Source organism: Chiloscyllium plagiosum, chromosome 9 (assembly GCF_004010195.1).
Source record: "Chiloscyllium plagiosum isolate BGI_BamShark_2017 chromosome 9, ASM401019v2, whole genome shotgun sequence".
Lineage (NCBI taxonomy): Eukaryota > Metazoa > Chordata > Chondrichthyes > Orectolobiformes > Hemiscylliidae > Chiloscyllium > Chiloscyllium plagiosum.
The window spans coordinates 4,632,669-4,654,461 of record NC_057718.1 but is presented as its reverse complement, the minus strand read 5'-3'; the positions used below and the strand labels follow the sequence as shown (position 1 = coordinate 4,654,461).

Sequence of the window (21,793 nt, the reverse complement as noted above, 5' to 3'; positions counted from 1 at the left end):
GCCATCTGTGTTAATGGGACCTCAGCAGGAGCTGCAGAGGCAATGACAGCACTTGTCAAACACAGGGACCAGGGTAAGGTGACCACAGCAAATTTTCTTTTTTGGGGATTAAAGATTTCCAGCAGAACACCACAAGCAAAACCCAGGAAAATCACAGGCATTTTTTCCAAAAAAAAATATTGTTTGTTTGGAATGCTCATGAATAGTTAAAAAGAGAGATGGCTTAAAAAGTTGTTTGAATGATTTTTGACTGTCATTCAACTTTGAGAGTTTGATCATTTTCCAATTGAATGGGTGAAAGATAAGCCAAACTGAGGATCAACAAAACATGTCTCAATGATGGAACAGTGAACAGTAGGGCACAGGGTGGCTGGAGGAGGGAGGCATCAGAATGGAACCTTCCAGAATGTGCCTTTCCAGTTAACAACCCAATCAGGAACACAGGGTCAATCACAGTGAGAATATTCCAGTCACTCCAGGCTTTTGCAGAATTTTTCATTTTTATAGACGTTATAATGAGCATTAACAACGGACATTAAAACAAGTATGTACAATAATGAAGGTCAATATCAGACATTTTTCTGATAGCTTCACCTGAGCAAACAACCAAATGACCAGGCGCCCGAGGTCTCCTAACTGATAACTTTTGTTTGCAGCTTGAACCACTTGACCTGGGAAACTGACAATATCTGGACTTTGGTGACTAAACTAAAAAGCGTTAAGTTTGAAGCTGGAACTGAGCCGAAGCAATTAGTAAACTATCAAGTGTAAAAACTGTGCATTTAACACAATGAGTCAGTCATAGATATTTTGGCCAGGGTGCGTTTCTTTTTAAAAAGGGATTGAGGGGCAAGTTTGCATTCAACTGGAAGCTGCTGCTGAAATGTGTGCAGTCTTCCATTGGGTAAATTCTGCAAGGAGCAACTCCCTGTCTGAAGCTCAGTGCATCCTGTTTGTTACACTCCCAATGTTCTGCTGCCGTTCCCAGCTGTAAGACATACCCCCACATAACACAGCAATAAGAGTTATCAGCCACTCACTCCCGATAAAAATAACATCAAGTGGAATTGAGTGGTTAAATTTAAATTGTAAACATGATTCGTGAACTCAACCTTTAAGCAATGAAGAAAGATCCATGTTATTGCATTGACCTTCAGTAGATGTTGGATTGAAAGTGGTACACCAACCAGTCAGTGCTGAGTTTACCTGTTTTCCTCAAAAAACTGCATTTGTATAGTGCTATTAAGGGCCCATAACATCGCAAATTACTTCATAGCCAATTACATTCTTTCAACGTGTAATCAATATTATCAATCTTATACCTCCAGAGGGAATTTAGGGCTTCAGTTTAATAAATATCTTAAGAATTAGCACCTTTGACCATACAGTGCTCCCTCAGTACTGCACTCCAGCATTAGCTTCAGAGATGTCCTCATCATTGGATTTGAAGCTAAAATCTTTCTCTCTCTCTCTCTCACACACACAGGGAACAGGCTACCCACTGAGCCATGGCCAACAGCTGTAAATGTAAGATCATTCTTTATGCAGGTGATTATTTGGATGAGAGTATGGAACCTCACCTCAAAATTCAGTGATGGCACAAAAGTAAGAGGCTTGTTAAAAACAGTGAGGTAGGCTATAGAAGATTTCAGGAAGACATGGAATGGGAAGACATATACAGAAGTGCAGAGGCATGAGGGAATATACCATTGTGTCTAAGTATTGAGTGAGAGGGAACACAAGATAACAGCAGTAGGAGTGGCACAAAGAGATACAGATGCAGAAATGCTTAAGGTGCTGAAAGAGTTAGGGCTGATGGATAAGGCAGAACAGGAGGCAACAAAATCTGGGACTATAAAATTAGCAGTGTGGTTAGGTATTCGACTGCCAACGCAGAAAACAAAAGCTGAAATCCCAACACGGAAAGATGATTTTATTTTCAAACTAAATCAATAAATAAAAAGGAGATATATCAGTAAAAGTGATGCTGAAACTTTAGATAATCAGAAAAGCTGACCAATCTATTTGTGCGCTTTAGAGAAGGAAACCTGGCATCCTTTCACAATCTGCCCATCCGCAGTTGACTCAAACTGCCCTCTGAAATAGGTTGGCAAACTGTTCCGATGTTCTGAACTGTCCAAGTACTCTAATACCATCACCACTACCTTAGGCTAATAGGGGATGGCAGTAACTAGCTGCCCTGTCAGTCACACCCACATCTCAAGAATTAATACTGAATTTTCTTAACCTGGTGAGAAATTTGATAGGTCACAGCACAAACTCAGTCTTTGGTCTTGGGGGATGTCATTACAGATTATTAAAGTGGTGGGGAGTGTTATTCCCAGAAACCACAGGCAATCATTGTTGGAGGGAGAGACTTCAGGTACACATTTTTCACTCAGTTTAAAAAAGACTACATAATTTTCTCATTCTTGTTCATCAGATACATTAAGGGATGTGGACAATGGCAAGTAAATGTAGTTAGGGCACAGACTGACCATCACCAAATCATCCAGGCAAACAGACACCAGAGACCTCAATGGCATATTCCTGATCCTTTATTCCTAATGCAATTCTCACTGAGCTGTATCTTAATGTCAGCTGACCACCTTGTTTCTGGAAACCATAACAACAAACCTGAAATTTTGAACTGACTCTAAGCCTCAGAGCGTTTTGAGAAGATGCTCCAGGTTTCCAACAACCTATGTGTGAAGACGTGCTTCCTACAATCAGCCTTGAACAACCTGCTGGTATTTTGCTCTGGACCTCTATGAGGAAATAGGATTTCTCTGTCTATGCCCTATAACTTTTAATAATCTTGAGCAGCCAATTAGATCACAATTTAATCTTTTAAACTCAAGGAACACCAAATCTAACTTGTTTTTATCATTATTGATCAACCAGGACCGTCTCGATTGATGGAACAGCTCAAGGGGGATCAATGACCTACTCCTGTTCCTATACACACACTGCTTTCAATGAAGTGTCAACAGATTATCTAATATAAGTGTTTTAAAAATTATTTTAATAAGGCAACAGGGGAAAGATAGTTTCCGCTGGCTGGAGCGCCAGTGATTAATTATATTAATCATAGATGGTGGAAAAGGTTAGTTGTTTCAGGAGTTGGTACAGTGTTATAGGAAATAACTTTTTTTTTTAAATAAAAAGGAGATCTGGATAAATATTAGAAGCAAGGTTAGGTACAGGGGTATGTGGATAGAGAGGAGGGCAGTTGGATTTAGTTTTACAATGGGCTACAAAACTGACTCTAAATAGCATGGGATAAATGGCCTCCTCCTGTCTAGAAATCTCCAAGCAATTTAGCTCATCACAACATGAGAGGGACTAATGTCGTGGTGCTTGCAGCTTGTGTGACATAATCTGTGAATGCGGAGTCAGATTATACCCGTATGAAGAAAGTTCACAAGAATTCTCACTCCCAAATGGTTGCAAAATAAAAGGTGAGGCAGATCAACCAGGAAAAACTACAGGCTGCCTGACAATTAAACTCCAAAAACACAAACACTCTGCAGATGGGATTGAAGTGAGATTGATGGAAAGTGTAACAATTGCAAGGAGAAGTGATCACCCCACAACTGCTTTCTTGCTGGCATCATGGGACCGGCCCATCTCCACAATATAGACTTGGACAAAACAGCAACGTCTTAATGGATTTGCTTGGATTAGTTCTAAAGATTTATCATCGTACCAGTTTAACCTTCCTCAGGGCATGAAGTAATCTGACCAGAATCCAGTGAAATCGGTTCATGGCTCCTTGGAAGTGGGTTACTCAATGCTATAAAACAGACTTTCATCAGTGTACTTAACAACTGTTGCTTAAAAGGAAAAAAAGTAAAGCCATTGCTATACAACATGCTAGATAGAAAGTGAGAATTGACCGGTTAAATTATACTCTCGACCTGCAAAATCCCTGATTGTAAAAGTCAGTTTTTTTTCTTTTGCAGCAATACATCATTGAACTCTTGACACACAGCGCAAGGACCACACTGTAAAGTGCAAAAAAACAAACCCATTAAAATAGCACCAGTCTTTTTGTTCCTTTCTGACTGCATGACAGCCTGTGTGGAGCAGAACGCTGTAACACCTGCACTCAGGAAGGTTTAACACTGGAACTCAGTTGGTTCTGGTATCTTCTAATAGGAAAGAAGAGGAGTCCTCATTTGGTACAGGGTGGAAACAAAGTCCTTTTCACCCAGTCCAGCTTGTCTTGTGTTCACACCTTTAAACCAACAGAGTCTTCAGTGATAGTTACACAGGAGGAACCTGGCAAAGAAAACACAATTTAATAGTCACTCCATTTCATGCACGGACAACACCTGGGGGTTAACTGGCATCAATGTTCTTTTTAGGTTGCACAGAAATTGGGAAACTATCACACAGGGAACAAACAGCCTGAACCATGGAATTGATTGGCTGAGGCAGAGAGTGGGGTAAAGTGGCAACCGACGACGAGGGCAGTTCCGCAAGAATCAGTGTTGGGATAACAACTATTCACGCTATATGTTAATGTTTTGGATGCAGGAACCGAGGGCATTGTTGCTAAGTTTGTAGAGGATACAGAGATAGGTGGAGGAGCAGATAGTGTTTAAGAAGTGGGCAGGATGCAAAAGGACTTGGACAAGCTCGGAGGGTGGGTAAAAAAGTAGCAGATGGAATACAGTGTGGGAAAGTGTGACGTTATGCACTTTGGTAGAAAGAATATAAGCATAGACTACTTTCTAAACAGGGAAAGTCTGTGGAAATCTTAAGTACAGAGGCACTTAGGAGTCCTAGTTCAGGATTCTTTTAAGGTTAACATCGAGGTTCAGGTGGCAGTTAGAAAAGCAAATGCAATGTTAGCATTTATTTAAAGAAGGCTAGAATACAAGAGCAGAGATGGACAGCTGAGGCTGTATGAGGCTCTGGTCAGATTGCATCAGGCATAGTGTGAGCAGTTTTGGGCCCATGTCTAAGGATGATACCTCTGGCCTTGTAAATATCCTCTGGACTGCCTCCAACAACAATCCCAAGGATATGGCAAGTGGGTAAGGACTCTGGGTCTATGCTCAATGGAATTTAGAAATATGAGGGAGGATTTGACTGAAACTTACAGAACACTGAGCGGCCTGGATGCAGTAGACATGGAGAAGATGTTTCCACTAGCAGGAAATAGATGGAGGTGTGGATAGAGAGGAAGGATATTGAAAGATACAGCAGAATATAGATCAACTGGGAAGTTGGGTGGAGAAATGGCAGATGGAATTTAATCCAGACAAGTGTGAGGTGATGCATTTGCTAAGGTCAAATGCAAGAGGAAAGCAAACAGTAAATATCCAGACCCTTTGGAGCATTGATATGCAGAGGGATCTTTGGGTGCAGATTCTTACCTGCCTGAAAGTGGCAACACAAGGGGATAAGGTGGTGAAGAAGGCATATTGCATGCTTGTCTTCATCACTGGGGCACTGAGTATAAAAGTTGGCATGTCATGTTGCAACTGTATAAGGCTTTGGTCAGGCCATGCTTGGAGTATTGCGTGCAGTTCGGGTCGTTACACTATAGGAAGGATGTAGAGGTTTTGATGAGGGTGCGAAGAGGTTTACCAGGATATTGTCTGCCTTGGAGAGTATTAGCTATACAGGAGAGGATGGACAAACTCGGAGAGTCAGAGGCTGAATGGGTGACCTGATTGAAGTAAATAAAATTATGAAGCGGTTGGATCGTGTGGGAATCGTGTCAAATACTAGGAAGTTTAGGGTGGGGGGAGGGGGAGTGTAAACAAAATGTGTGGTAAACACAGAAGCTGCCAGGGGAGATGGTAGAAGCAGATAGCAGCGTTGAACAGACAGAGACATGAGCAGACAGGGAATAGAGGGATATAGACCATGGGCAGGCAGATCGGATTAGACTAGAACATCATAGTCGGCATGATGGGCTTGTCCCTGCATGTACTGTTCTATGTTTTAGGAGGGCACAGTCACAGAGTGAAGGGACAACCCTTTAGAACTGAGATGAGGAGGGATTGCTTCAGCCAGAGGGATGGTAAATCTGTGGAAGTGATTGCTGCAGAGGGCTGTAGAGTCTATTTAAGACAGAGATAAATAGATCTTGATTCGTAAGGGGATCAAGAATTACACAGAGAATTACAAGCAGAATGGGCTGAGAAACATATCAGACATGATCAAATGGCAGAGCAGTGGCCTAATTCTGCTCCTATATCTTGTGGTTCACTTTCCAATGTATGGGCAATATTACAGCAGTAATCTCACTGAAGGAGTAATTCAGAGGCTCAGCTGAATGCCCTGGTGACATGGACGCCAAATCCTACCACAAGAGCTGCTTGGAATTTAAATTCCAATCAATCAATTAATAAATACAAGTTAGTATTGCTGGACAAAGAGCATGTGACATAGGTTTTCACGTTGCATTCATCAGGACAACTCATAAGAATACTGACAGTAAAAAGGGAACAACATTTACACTGTATGAGATGAGAGTGCCGATTGATTGACAAGTGGATTCTGATTGGTAAAATTGCTACCTTGGATAATAAGGATTGACAGTAAACTGCCAGGCTCCGATTAAATTTTAAACATGGAAGTTTGACGCTGATCATTAAAATCATTGCTCACAGATTCTTTTTTTCTGGACAATTACACTCCCATGAAATATCACAGAAAAGAGATCAACCAAATAGACACAGATTGGAAAGATCCTATCTGTTGCTTCAGCTTTTCAGTTTGCACTGCACTGAAGGGAAGGGGAGTGGGTGTGTGTCAGATACTCACCACAAAATCCCAATCGTATCACTTGCTTGTTACCACCAGCTCCAACAGACAGCGACAATCAGAATGAAAGCACAAACGCTTGCACCAGTCGCACCGATGACTGTACCCAGTGGTACCCTGTGAACTGTAAAACATTCAGACATTGCTATGATATTCACTTCTAGTCTTAGTCCCACAATGCAAGAACCTAAGAGCTGCTTTCTGACCACTGCATTTAAAACATTTACCTCTTAAATCAGCCACCATCTATTCTGTGGAATCTCAGTAACAAGGATTCTTAACCTTGTTATGAAACGCCTCCAAGATCCTTGCTCCTTCTTGTGATCTCCTCCAGATCTAGAACAAAGTTCTCTGGCATCATGTGCACCCGAGTTTCACTGCTCCTGTGTTGTTGGCAAAGCTTTCAAACTGCTTAGGGTTTAACCTCCAGAAATTCCCTCCTGGCTCTGCCTCCCACTTCCCTGAAGTACTTCCTTGTCCCTTAGAGCCATGTATGGAAACTTGGTCAATGTCATCCTTTGCTGGATGACTCTCCTGTGAAGTCCCTGGGATGTTAAAGGTGCTACAGAGATGCAGGCTGCAGGTGAACTACCATAGAATTCCTACTGTGCAGAGCAGGTCATTTGGCCCATTGAGAAATATCAACTCACTAAAGACCATCCCATCCAGACCCTCTTCATCCCTGTAACCCAGCATTTCCCAAGGATAACCTATTTAGTCTGCAAATCCCTGGATACTTTGGGCAATTTGTCTAGTCTGCACATCTTTGAACTGTGCGAGGAAACGGGGAGAATGTCTGGTAGAGTTTGCACAGTCACCTGAGGCTGGAATCAAATCAAGATCCTTGGTGCTGTGAGACAGCAGTGCTAACCATTGTGCCACCGGAGTCTGTCTCCTCGAGTTCAAGGCTGGGGCTTTGTCAGTCTTTCAGACTTCCTCACTGCCACTAAAGTGGGCCACTGAAGTCTGTGACCTGGCTACAAGGTGCAAGCTCTCAAGTGGAAATCACAGTTCACTAGAGGACAGCATTCCTTAATCTGCCTTAGAGCTGGTCACCAGTCCAAGTTAGTTGTCAGAAGGAACTGGAAATACCACAGGTCCTTTTAAACTGTTGCTGACAGCACTGTAAAACTACAAGTTCAATACACTTCAGGGAGGGGGTCTAGTGTTAAATGGAGCCTATATCCCAGAAACAGCATTAAATAATGGTTGCTGCCATCCTCCACTCCTCCCAGAGCAAACCGGCTCAGAGGCTCCCCAAAAGGCTGAAGCGAATCAGGGCAGGAATTGTGAAGAGGTCACTCCACGGAAAGTTGAGGTAGGTTCAGGGTTAATTTCTTTCATCAAGTCTCTGGCTTCCAACTCTCACAACCATCACAGGCAGTTCCAAATGATAAGAGTTGCTCAAATCAACGATGGTTTAGTTCAACTTCCATTCTCAAGGAATAGGATTACAGTTACTGCTGGAAGCTAGGCCTACTCCAGACACCTCCCTAAAGAGGCGTGTTGATATCCAAGACTGCCAAATGAACAATGAGACCAGGAGACTAACACCCAGGGGGACAACCTCAGAGTGAAGGGATGACCCTTTAGAACTGATATGAGGAGGAATGTTTTCATCAAGATGATTCTTAATCTGTGTAACTCATTGCCATTGAGGGCTGTGGAGACCAAGTCATTAAATGTCTTTAACAGAGTGATAAGTAGGCTCTTGATTAGTAAGTGGGTCAAGGGTTACAGAGAGAAGGCTGGTGAATTGGTTTAAGAAACATATCAGATACAATCAAATGACAAAGCAGACTCAATGGGCTGAAAGGCCTAATCCTGCTCCTATATCTTATGGTTTTATGGATGACTTTCAATAGAAAACATTTCATTGGGCAGAAATTCAGAACAAAAGAGGCCACTCTGCCCATTGCACCGGTGCTAGCTCTTGGAAAGTGCTGTCCAATTGGTTCCACTCCTCTGTCCTCTCCTTCTAGACTTGTGAATGCCTCCTTTTCAAGTACTTATCCAACTCACTGCACCCCCACCACTGGGGCAGGCAGTGCACCCTCGATCATCATAACTCAGTGTAAATTAAACCTCTGATCTCGCCCCATCCTTATTACCAACTGTCTTGCAAGCTTTGAGCACAGACCCCCCCCCCCCCCAGAAAACGAAAGAAAAATCAAAACAGAACAATCTGCCGAACTGAAGTTGGATTTAATTTTTCAGGCCACGTTAGACAGTTTCACTGACATTATCCATTTCACACAACTTTACTGCAATATTGCAGGCCATACTCACTCAGAGTGAAAGTAGACGACACTCCCTCATCCAATTCCTGGTCCCACATCGTGCACGTGTAGTTGCCGGTGGGCCAGTTATCCATTTCTAGCGTGCTCTTCACACAGACACTGCCACCCTTGCAGTTAGTTAGCTGTGTGTGCGAGTAGCTGGTTAGATTCTCGCCTAGTCCATTTTCCCAGGTCACGCGAGGAGCCGGGTACCACCCTGAGGACTCGCAGACCAGCACCAACAGGCCCAGCTCATCGGAAGGTGAATGAATGACAGGCTGCGTGCCAAGAGCTGCAAAGCAAAAAGCAAACAATCTGAACTGAGTCAGCAAGGCAGATGAAACCTTACCTCATTGAGTCTTCTTTAAAACACCAGCACTGCTGTCCACTGGGGCTCTCACAGGACAACTGCTTGAGAATCGATGACCCTCTTTATGGCTACAGTTATGAGGTGGGAATAGGGCAGGGAAGACCAGAAGAGAAGGGGATGGAAGCAGAGTCTTGTTGAAGTTGAACCGGCTTCAGTAATTGCCTTTAACAACAAGTTGACGTGCCATGTGATCCTGGGGCTTCACGAACAGGGACAAAAGAAAGGAAATGATGGTTAACCTTCAAAAAATAACAGTTAGGCCTCGACTAGGATCATGTGTCCAATTCAGGCAATTAATCTCAAGGAAGCGTAAGACGACCGTGTACGAGGTGCAGAGGAGATTTACTTAAGCAAGATCACGGTTGACATAAATAAATGCTAAATTCTGCAGATGCTGAAAATCTGGAATAAAAATAGAAAGAGCTGGAGAAACACAGCAGGTCTATCAGCATCTGTGAAGAGTGGCACCCAGTTAATGTTTTGGAGGTCAGTGTGGGTTCTGAAGTAAACTCTGTTTCTCTCTCCAAAGATGCTGCCAGGCCTGCTGAGGGTTTCAAGCATCTTCTGTTGATATTCCACAGATGACACTCTTCAGTTTGGTAGGTGGAGGGGTTGGGGGTGTTTTCCTTTGCATAGAGAAGATTAAAGGGTGGGGGGAAAAATTGACACAGATTTTAATAATTAAGAGTTTGTCGTGAAGGAGTTACTGTTCTGGAGGCAGGAGGATCAGAGACTTCATTTATCAGAGTTAGCACATTTGGAAACAAACTGGAAAAGGAGAATTGTTTTCTTAATTGCAGCATATCATTATGATTTGGAATACGCAGCTGGAAAAGGCAATGAAATCAAATTCCATGATGACTTTCAGAAAGGAATTGGATAAACACACAAAGGGAACATATGAAGAGATAGGGGTGACTAGGCAGGACAGTGGGACCAATTAGAGGGTTGTTTTTCAAAGAGTTGGAACTGGTTCTAATGGGACAAATAGCATCCTCCCGTGCTGTACAATTCAACGTAATTCATGTGCATACAAAAGACAGTGAGACACTGGTGGGTGGGTTACATCAAATTGAACATTCTTCAGTAAACCATATCTTTATTCACTCAATGTTCCTAATACATGACATCATTTATTTGGCTGATCTCATGGTCAAATTAAATTCCAAGAGGTTTATAACATCAGGTAGTCTGAGGCAGAAAATGAAAAGTTCAAAAGTAGGAACCAGGTTGTTGTATTTTCCAGGGATGTCCAGCTAAAAAGATACTTGATATTAAAATTTTTGCATGTTGTTCAATCACAGATTTTTTTCCCAGGCCCCACCCTCTTCACTGTGCCCTGAAAACTTGGCCTTTTGAATCTTTCAGTCATGGTTCAGGGATGACTCTCTCAGCTCCCAAGTAAGAAAACCAGGGGTCAGTGTGGAAGGTGACCTGGAGCAGAAAGCTATCTGTGCTCCAGTATAAATCATTGACCTCGCAGAGTTAAAAATCTAAAGGGAAATAAATTTCTATAAATTCTGGTTATTTTTACATGATTCACCAGATTGATTGCACTGCAGAACAGACAGAAAGCAGGCAATTTCCCACCATCCATCTGCACCTTTAACAATCCCAGTCACTACAATAGTCCCCAAAAGTCACAGAATCCCTACAGCGTGGAAGCTGGTCATTTGGATCATCAAGTCCACCCCAACCCACCCAGAAACACTCCCCTACTGTATCACTCTAACCCTGCATATCCCAATAATCCACCTAACCTATACATCCCTGAACACTACGGGCAATTTAAAGTGGCCGATCCATCTAACTTACACATCTTTGGACTGTGGGAGGAAACAGGAGCACCCAGAAGAAACCCAAACAGACACAGAGACAATGTGAAAACTCCACACAGACAGTCACCAAAGGCTGGAATCGAACCTGGATCCATGGTGCTGTGAGGCAGTAGTGCTAACCACTGAGCCATCATGCCAGCCCAAAACCATAAGGTCACCATTAAAACTATAAGTGTTGGAGCACAAGCTGTAGGAGCAGAAGTAAAGCATTTAGCCCATCAAATCTGTTCTATCATTCAATGAGATCATGGTTGACCCAATAATCCTTCCATTTTCCTGCCTTTTCCCTATACCCTTGATTCCCTGACTAATTAAGTGTATTCAAGGCTGTGATAGATTTTTATTGACCCAGCCTCTGCAGTAAAGAACTGCACAGATTCACTAGCCTCTAAGAAGGAATCCCTCCTCATTGCTGTCTGAAAATGGTTGTTCCTTGTTCTGAAATTAGACCCTCTGGTCTAAGACCAGAGTCCTAGGGGAAACAACCTCTCCACAGTTGCCTTAGAACTTCACTTATGCTGCTTGGGAGATGGCACAACTTCACTCAGTGCTCGACCTCTCCACAAGACTTCACCATCCCTTGTCACCTGAGTAATTGAATTTGTTAAGAAACATGAGAGGTCTTAAAGAAGTTCTCATTGCAGAGGGCATAGAGAGGAACCTCGATTATCTGAATATCAATTATCCAAATAATCGGATTATCCAAAGGAGATCTCAAGATCCCAAGATGCATTACATCAAAGACACATTTCCAATACTGATCACATCTTTCGTTTACAGTGATTAAAAGTGAACTCGGCTGACTGAAATGCTACCAAGAACAGTCCTGGATGGATGAGAGCCCAGGCACCGTCTCCAAATGATTGACGTCTTTCGCCAACCCACCCCGGCCCCCCCCCCCCCCCCCCCAACACTTTCTCTCGAGTTCTACACAAGCGTGTACCTAACCCCCCCCTTCCCCAGATAATCTCTCTAACATTGTCCTATCCAGGGCAAAGGTGGAACATGTCAAAAAGTTGCAGTAAAAGGTGTGGGTGTGTGTGTGTGTGCGCGCGCGTGCTCTATTTGGAGACTTGGCCAGGACATGACACTTGCTGTTATCAATTACTACTTGTGAAAGCTTGCTGAATGTCAATTTGCTGCTGCACTTTCCATGATACAAAAGCAACTACAAATCAAAAATATATTATTCTGTAAATTGTTCTGGATATAAAGAAGATGCTGTATAAATTCTCTCTCTCTGTTCCAAAGGGATTTGGAAATTGAATTCCCTCCTGATGGCGTTATTCAGTTATCTCACTAAGACCACGGTGCTTGTCTCAACCCTGCACCCGACCCAGCACTGAAAATTCATTGGAGAAGCTCAGTACTTCCAAGTAATTATGTGGTCCTCAGCCAGTATGTTTACAATGAGGATGCTGTGGCTTTAAGAGGTGTGTTTTGTCCTGGTTTCTTTGAGAGAGATTGGGGGACAAGTACCGAGCAGTCTGTGAGAAGATAAACAACCAGTGAAGCCTTGGGTGTTTTTTTCTTAAGAAGTTGGTACAATAGAAGCAGCCTGAATGGGTGTAGTCAAGCTCCCACCCACCGAACCAAGATTTTTTGTTTTCAGTAGCAGTTGTTGTTGAGGTCTTGAAGAAGTGAAAGCCATTTGTTCCTCTCTCAAATTACAGCTAAAAGCTGGGTATTCTCTTCCTAGGCATGGGAGACAAATCAGTTTGTCTAAATTTACCTCTTTGCTAAAGGATGTGTTAATCAATGTTACTATGCTGGAACAGTTAATGAGTAATAGTTACTGTATTTATTCTGTTAGGTTTTCCAATAGAGTTAAGCTATTCCAAATTCCTGTTTCTTTTGTTGTATTTTAACTATGGTGTTTGAATAAATTGTGTTTTGTTTAGCATCGAGTACTTTGATCAATCAAACTGCATCTGAAACATGGAACTTGACGTTTACCTTTAAAATAAGAACAAGTTGGGTCAAGGCTACCTTAATATATTTTAAGGGGGTTTGTTCTGGTCCATAACAGTACTCTGGCTTGGTGCCTCTGATCAGTATCCCAGGCCATAAAAGAGGCAGATTCAGTGGAGCTACTGTTTTATATTTTCAGTAACTGGCAAAGACTTGAAACTTTACTCCATTGGAGAGAAGGAACTAATACCATTACTAGAATGAGAAAGGCAGGATACGTAAGCTGCACAGCACAGATCCGACCCCAACCTGAGCTGCTCACCCCAAATCCCTCATGAAGACCCAAGATGCCTACTTCTGCTCCTCCATAATATAAACCATCTCCACACTTCAGTTCATTTGGCTACACGGCCAGAGCTCGATGCAGCATGGCTTTTAATGTGGAAATTAGAGTCCACAACACCTCCTTGCTTTGTCCACAGCTTAATGTGCAGTGGTATGTAACCAACTCACTCTCTCTTTCTCTCTCCCTCAAACAGGGGCAGACGCCTGTGGGATTTCTTGTGAACTATGCAGTCACCACACAACTCAGCCCATTTGTTGGGGAAACTTGCCCATGGTTGTGTTATCTATCTGAGCAGGTGGAAAACTGGACTGCCCAAATCCTAACTCACCCCAAATCAAAATTCCCATTCTTTGATTAGCCTTCCAGGAATTAAATCTGGGTGTCTGAGAGACTTCAACATGACTGATCCTCAACGGACTCACTTCAGATGGTATTTATCGCCCAGTCGTAGGACAACTACGGGGATGGAAAACAGAAGTCCACCTTGCCAGAAACTCCTCCATTGCAAGAAAGAGGATGATAATTATTATTATTAAAGACTCTAGTCAGAGAGGGGTCATCACCCATTAACATTCAGCAGATTAAAGTGCACCTTATAACAACGAATGAGACGATTACGGTATATACGTTACTTTTATCAGCCCAACGAGATGACAGACAATGCATTCCAAGGCAGAGGCATCATACACGTTTTAAATTACCTTGTCCAGATGGGAGCAGCAGTACTTCCAGTTGAAAGTACTCCTCTCCAGATCCCTTCTGCTTTTAAAAAGCACTGATGAATAAGGAGGCAGCAATGTGGCACATTGTGTTAGAGCTCTGACATACGACCACAAGTAATAGCAAATGTCTCAAGCCATGATCCCAATCCCACACACGATGATTTCCTGGACTCGCTTGAGCTGCTGTGGAAAGATGCTGGGCGCAGATTGAGGGAAGGAACACAAACAAAGCCCAGGACAGGATTTAATTTTGATTTTTAAAAAATATATATATCTGTATAATAAATGCTTTTAGTATCCAAGTTTAAATACTGCTTTTCTCCAATCATGATCAGACTGACACCTGTACAAGAGTTTCTGAAAGAAGCAATGAATCCATTTTTGTTTTAGTCAACAAGACGAAAGTTGCCTATTCTTACCTCTTATACTGAGCAAGACCTGTGTCTCAGTGGTTTGGGATCGGGTGGCAACGGAGAGTTTGTAGATACCAGAGTCAGAGAGAGTCACGTTCTTCAATCTAAGGGACACATTCCCTTTCGGAATTTCATTGTCAAAGACCTCGACTCTGTCTCGGTAGCTGGGTTCCTGTTCCTCCAGGCTGCTGTGGCTCATCGTGTAATTGTAGATAATCCCTGCAGCATCCTCCTTCTTCCAAACGAAAGCCACACTGCCAGCCTTGTTTCTGGAATAAAATCGGCACTGGATGATGTCATCTTCACCAGCCTTGGCTGTGATTTGCTCCTCTTTACATCTCACTTTAACATGACCTGGAGAGTGAGATATTAAAGAGGGATGATTAGTTCATCACTGTAGACAATATACCAACCGTGAACACCAACACCAAATACCTTACAATGTGCTCAGGAACCTCAACAAGAGGCCATTCGGCCCCTTGGGACTGGCCCACCATTCTCTCCAATCATAGCGGATTTGCACCTCGATTCATACAAACAAGGAGTCTGAGGAGGCCATTCGGCCTCTCGACCTCGCTCCACCATTCAATGAAATCACGGTTAACCTGATGGCAATCACAAATCCACATTCCCACTTACCCTCCCGCAATAGCCTAACCAAAGATCTACCCTTCTCTGATGTAAAAATATTCAAAACGAACTCCATTGACATACCTCTGCTTCCTACCCAATTGAGAAAAGCCTCTTTCAGAGAGCAGGATGACAGTGGATTGCACAGTGCCCTTTCAAGCCCCTGGTACACAAACCTGGATTTACAGCTGAAACGTCACTGCAGGTGAAAGGATCCAATCTGGCCAGTGTGAGCCCCAAGTAAAGAAAGCTAATTAGCATCTCAAAGAAAAACACACACCAATGGATGTGTTTCGTTCTCAACATTGGGTTCAAGCGACTTTACTTTGTATCGAAATGTAGGAAAATTGATTCACTGAGGCTCTGAAGGTGAGGGAAGAATTTTAGTTAGCATCACATTCACAAACACTGACACTCTCCAATACCAACACTCAGTCACAGCAGTGTGTACCATCTACAAGATGGGCTGCAGAAATTCACCAAAGATCCTCACACAGCACAACCACCTCAACCGAGAAGGACATAGGCAACAGATACATGTTCCCCTTCAAGACACTTACCTTGGAAATATATTGCCACTCCTTCAGTGTCACTGGGTCAAAATCCTAGAATTCCCTCCCTAAGGGCATTGTGGGTCTATGTACAGCACATGGACTGCAGCTGTTCAAGAAGGCAGCTCATCCCCACCTTCTCAAGGGGACAACTAGGGACGGGCAATAAACGCTGGGCCCAGCCAGTCCCACGTCCGAAGAGTAAATAAAAACTTGCATAAATAACCTTGGAGCCTCCTCTTGCGCAGAGTGGCAGACCATCAGTAACCATCTTCACTTCCCCCAACACTGACCATCAGCCCTTAACCTTTACACCTGACCTCACCCCAAAATCTCCACACTTAATACCCCGCTGAAGAGCTTACACTCAAAATGTCGACTCTCCTGCTCCTCGGATGCTGCCTGACCAGCTGTGCTTTTCCAACACCACATTTTTTGACTCCATACTTAAAAACTGAAAATCAACTGTACTTCACAGTCAGTACAAGGAACTTTGGCTATCTCTCACTTCGAGTGGTTCAGATTATCAGAAGAGGGTGAGCTGTCATGTTCTGAGTGATTCAATCAGCAATGATCCAGGTAGCTGTGTCACTCCAGTACACGTTTTGCCGAATGTCAGTTTGCTATGGATGCTTTATGATGCAGAGTGAAGCCCAACAGGGTGGGTTGAATTCCTGCAGCACCAGAGGTTAACATTTGGGTTGGCAGTGGCTCAGTGGTTAGCACTGTTGCCACACAGCGCCAGGGACCCAGGTTCGATTCCTACCTCGGGCGACTATCTGTGTGGAGTTTATACATTCTCCCAGTGTCTGTGTGGGTTTCCTCTGGGTGCTCTGGTTTCCTCACACAACCCAAAGATGTGCAGGTTAGGTGGACTGGCCATGCTAAATTGCCATAGTGTTCAGGAATGCATAGGTTAGGTGCATTAGTCAGGGGAAATGTCGAGTAGTAGGAGAATGAGTCTGGGTGGGTTACTCTTTGGAAGGTCGGTATGGGCTTGTTGGGCCGAAGGACCTGTTTCCAAACTGTAGGGATTCTATGAGTCTATGATGAAGATCCTACCTTCCCAACCTTGTCCAAAGCATGGTGACCCTCAGCTTAAACTCACCATCAGTCATCCCCCTCAAACAGTCCTGTAGGACTGTGGTGATTTTACCCTTACATACTCCACCATCAGGCAGCACAAGGTGCTGAGACAGACTGTCCAATGAACATTAAAGTGTAACCACCTCTAGAAGGCGTTCAAAGACAAAATCCTGTTTTCCAATTTGATTCACAAGATGATTCTCCCAAACATCCACCCAAATTCCCAAACTGGAAATCGGAGCAGGTCAGGGGGGGCCTCAGGACAGATTGTGATATTTAAACCAACTAAGACTTTTGTCACCTTCCCCAATAAGGCCTTACATGGCTTAATGTCAATTTTTTGATTATCCTCCTATGGAATGTCCCACAAAGTTTTGTGCTACATAAATGCAAGTTATTATTGTTGCATGACACGTCTTTCAAGCCAAAGTTTGAAACAAAAAAAAAGTCTGACTCATCCAGCACTGACTGGTTAAAAGGGGAATGCTAAGAGCATTCAGAGTTAGAGCCAAAAATCATGGTATCACAGCAAAGCAGCTGATTAGGAAATCACTTGTTATCTTGTTTGCAAAATATAGCATTTTACACACACAAGGTCATTCTACTCATTGTGTCAGTGCCAACTCCCAAACAGCCACGTACTTCAGCTGCCCTTCCAGCTCACAGCCTTCATAACTTCTACTCAAAAGTATCACTTTTTACACGTTAGTTCTGAATTTCTGGTTGCTTCTGTTTTCCTCCCATCAGCTGTAAGTCAAAAAAGTGAGTGTGAGTGTGAGCGTGAGAGTGAGAGAGTGAGAGAGAGTGTGAGAGTGAGTGTGTACATATAGAAACTGTTCAGAAATGAAATCAATAAACCATGATACAAGTTTCTTTTCTGGAAAAAAAAGCATTCACATTATTCTCCGGATTATTTGATGCAGCCCACTCCTCAGCTATTGGCAGATGTATTGTGGTGGAGAGAGTGAACGAAGAATGGAAAATGGAAGTGTTGATTTCTCAGCACTAACAGACAGATGCACTCTATAAGAATCCCAGGTCCACCAGGCTGCTCAAAAAGCCCAACCTCCAACCAGCGAGAAAGAAAGAGACAAGCGGATGCCGAGACCAATAGACAGGAAAAGACAAAGGGGAAAGAGAAATAAAACATGCCAGGCAGCCAGTACTAGTTATTTTTCATGTGTATTATATACATGATATAAAATAAAATTACAATCTTATCCATTATCCAACATCATGTGCTTTCCTAACAGACAGTGCTCATTCTTGGTACCATAAACAACAGTGGTTGATATCTCTTCATACCATGACGATATCCTTATCTATGCACTATTGGTGCTATGATGGTGCCCAGACCAGCAAGTTGTCTAGCTGCACGATTTCCATATGAAGCAGGGTAGCAAGCTGTCCATTTGAGACAGGACTGAGCAGGTACCAGCCATCAAGCTGTAGGCAGGACTTGCAGCTGAGTCACAGGTTCAGGGGCTCAGGCATAACTGTAGAGGCTGGAGCAAAGTCCAGGCTGATACTCCCATGGTGTTAGAGAGAGAGTACAGCACACAGTCAGAGATGCCAACTTAAGGTCAGGAAGTTAAACCCAGCTTCACATGTTTGCGCAGGAAAAGGAGAGGAGCATCTCTCGCTCCAGAGTGACTGGACCAATATCTACCCTTATCTGACATCACCCAAATCAGACCATCTGACACAATAGCATGACCACTGTATGTTACTCTTGTGAGAAAGTTAACTACCTGCACTTCCTTTGATTAGAAAAGCAACCTCATTTCAAAAGTATTTCATTGGCTGTGAAACACTGGGATATGCAGAGATTTTTAAAAAAATTTATGGGCATGTGAATGTTGCTGGTTAGGGCAGCAATTACTCCTAGAGTGTGACCAGCAATAGGAGGATATTGTTGGGAGCTAAGCTCAAGTGGGGGGGAGGTGGGGGGTGGGTTAAGAGTATAATCTTAATCTTCTGCATTCTTAAAATCTAAACCTGTGGATAAGGGACGGACAGACACTTACAGATTGTATTTTATTTCTTTCAGGCCTAAGGAAAGCTTAAACAACCTCTCCTAGTGTGGTAGCTAATTAATCTAGATAAGTAAACTGGTTAGATCTGGGTTTTGCGGGCCTTATACTATAAAAGCAAGGCCTAGACCACACAGTCTGACCAGCAAGAGTGTGCAATCCCTGGGAATTGAATTAAAGTGTGGGAGTTCAGGCATGTGGGGGAGGGAGGCATTGATGTGTCTTATTCCAGGATTTTTTTGCAAGGGGCTGCTTTGTGGTTGAGGTGCTACTGATTAGACCGAAGAGTGGGCCTGGGTGAAAATCAGGTTTTGTTGAGGAGGTCGAGCCAAAACATATCCATCTGTTGTTAAAGGGACAGAGATGGCAGTCAGTGGCTGTTTGCTCCTCTTGTCAGATGTAGGAGTTCAGGGAGCAGTCATGTGTTCCTGGTGACTCTGTCTGCAGGAAGTGTGATTGGCTTGGATCGATTGGAGCAGCAGTCAGGACACACTGAGGAGCATACAGAACGCAGAGTGTGATAGTCTGTAGCTGCAGGGAGGTGGTCATACTGCAGGTAGATGAGTCACTCTCAGGAGAGGTAGGCAGTAGTTCAGAAGTCTCCTGTGCCTATCTCTCTCTCAAACAGTAAACCATTTTGGATACTGTTGTCAAGGGAGGGGGTTGACCTCTCAGGGAAAATAGCAGCAACAGCCAGGTTTTTGGCACTGCAACTGGCTCTGTTGTAAAGCAGGGCATGGCAAAGTCCAAGCGAGTACATTGTGACCGGGGCCTCTCCAGTCAGGGGCAGAGACCGGCTTTTCAGAGGTGACAAGTGAGACTCCAAGATGGTGTCTTGGTTCCCATGTGCCAGTTTCAAGGACATCTTGGAGTGGCTACAGCAGATTCTCAAAGGGGACAGTGAGCAGCCGGAGGTCATTGTACACATTGGTATCAAATGACACAGGTCGAAAAAGGGTTGACATCCTGCAGAGTGAATATGGGGGAAGTTAGGCAGGAGGTTTAAAAGCAGAACCGGAAGGGTAGTAATCTCTGGATGACTCCCAGTGCCACGTACTAGTGGAAGTGGGAATAGGAGGATAGGGCAGATGAATGCGTGGCTGTTGCAGGGGCAGGGATTCAGATCTTTAGAATCTCTTCTAGGGCATAAGTGACCTATAGAGAGAGAGACAGGTTGCACCCAAACTGGAGGAGGACCAATATTATACCAGGGAGATTTGCTCGAGCCACCCGTGAGGGTTTAAATGAGTCTGGCAGGGGTGGGATCCTAAACAGTACTGAGATAAGAGAGAACGTTTAGACTTGTACAGAAATTAAAGACAGTAAGTTAAATAGACAGGGCAGACAAGAGCACAACAGAGATTGAATGAAGACTGAAGAATTAAACTGCTTCTATTTCAATGCAAGAGACCTGACAGGTAAGGCAGATGACCTCAGGGCATGGATGGGAAAATGGGACTGGAACATCATAGAAATTGCAGAAACATGGCTCAGGGAGGGATAGGACTGGCAGCTCAAAGTTCCAGGGGGCAGATACTAAACGAAGGATAGAAGGGAACGTAAGAGACGAGGGGGAGTGGCATAAAATATCACTGCTGTACTTAGGGATATTCCTGGAGGATCACCCAGTGAAGCAATATGGGTGAAACAGAGAAATAAGAAGGGAGTGGTCACTTTGATGGAATTGTACAGGACCCCCAGTAGTCAGCAGGAAATTGAAGATCAAATATGAAAGGAGATCTCATCTGTAAGAATAATAGGGTTGCAATAGTAGGGGATTTTAATGTTCCAAACATAGACTGGGACTGCCATAATGTTAAGGGCCTGGATGGGGATGAATTTGTTAAGCTGGCCCTACTAGCGAAGGGACAGAACTCAATCTCCTCTTGGGAAATAAGGCAAGGCAAGTATCTGAGGTATTAGTGGGATAGCACCTTGAGACTAATGATCATAAATCTATTAGATTTAAAATAGCTATGGAAAAGGATAGGCTTTGTCCACAAGTTAAAGTTATAAATTGGGGCAAGGCCAATTTTGATGGTATTAGACAGGAATTTTCAAAAATTGAAACTAAAACAAAAACGAGCATCTGTGGAGAGAAATCAGAATTAATGTTGTGGGCCAAGTGACACTTCTTCAGACCTTTCAAAAGTTAATTGGGGGAGGCATTCCAAAGCAAAGTATTGAGAATTCAGGGACAGCATGTTTCCGTTAGTGTGGTAGGAGGCAAGGCAAGGCTGGTAGGAGTAAGAAACACTGGATGACTACAGAAATTGAGGCTCCAGACAAGAAAAAGGAGGCATATGTCAAGTCCAGACAGTTGGGATCAGATGAATCGCTTGAAGAGTATAAGGGGTGAAAGAGTACATTTAAGAGGATTATCAAGAGGGCAAAAAGGGGACACATGATAGCTTTGGCACAGAAGGTTAAGGAGAATCCAAAGAAATTCTACAAGTATTAGTGAGTTTTCAGAAGATTTGTAGCTCAGGTTGAGGTTCTGGATGTAGGTTTGCTCGGTGAGTTGGAAGGTTCATGTATATTAAGGGCAAAACTAGGGAAAGAATAGGGCCCCTTAAAGATCGATTAGGTCATTTATACGTGGAACCACAGCAGATGGGTGAGATCGTAAGTAAATATTTTGTGTCAGTCTTTACTGTGGAGAAAGATATGGCAGCTCGGTATCATAGGGAGATAGTGATGTCTTGAAAAGAGTCCTCATTACAGAAGAGGTGGTGTTAGAAGTCTTAGAACAAGAAGATAGATAAAGTCACAGGATCTGATCAAATGTATCCCAAGACACTGTGGAAAGTTAGAGAAAAAATTGTAGG

The 21,793-nt window shown here is 43.4% G+C and overlaps 1 protein-coding gene across 1 annotated transcript in view; it reads right to left on the bottom strand.

Moving 5' to 3' along the window:
* Positions 1-481: 481 nt before the first annotated feature.
* LOC122552574 (butyrophilin-like protein 2) overlaps positions 482-21,793 on the bottom strand; it is a 55,825-nt gene continuing 34,513 nt past the window's right edge. Inside the window, exons 3-6 of the mRNA XM_043695279.1 lie at positions 14,672-15,019; positions 9,076-9,357; positions 6,787-6,910; positions 482-4,284 (exon numbers count right to left, since the gene is read on the bottom strand). Coding sequence (XP_043551214.1) covers positions 6,816-6,910; positions 9,076-9,357; positions 14,672-15,019 — 725 coding nt within the window. The 3' untranslated portion in view covers positions 482-4,284; positions 6,787-6,815. The remainder of the gene's footprint in view (positions 4,285-6,786; positions 6,911-9,075; positions 9,358-14,671; positions 15,020-21,793) is intronic.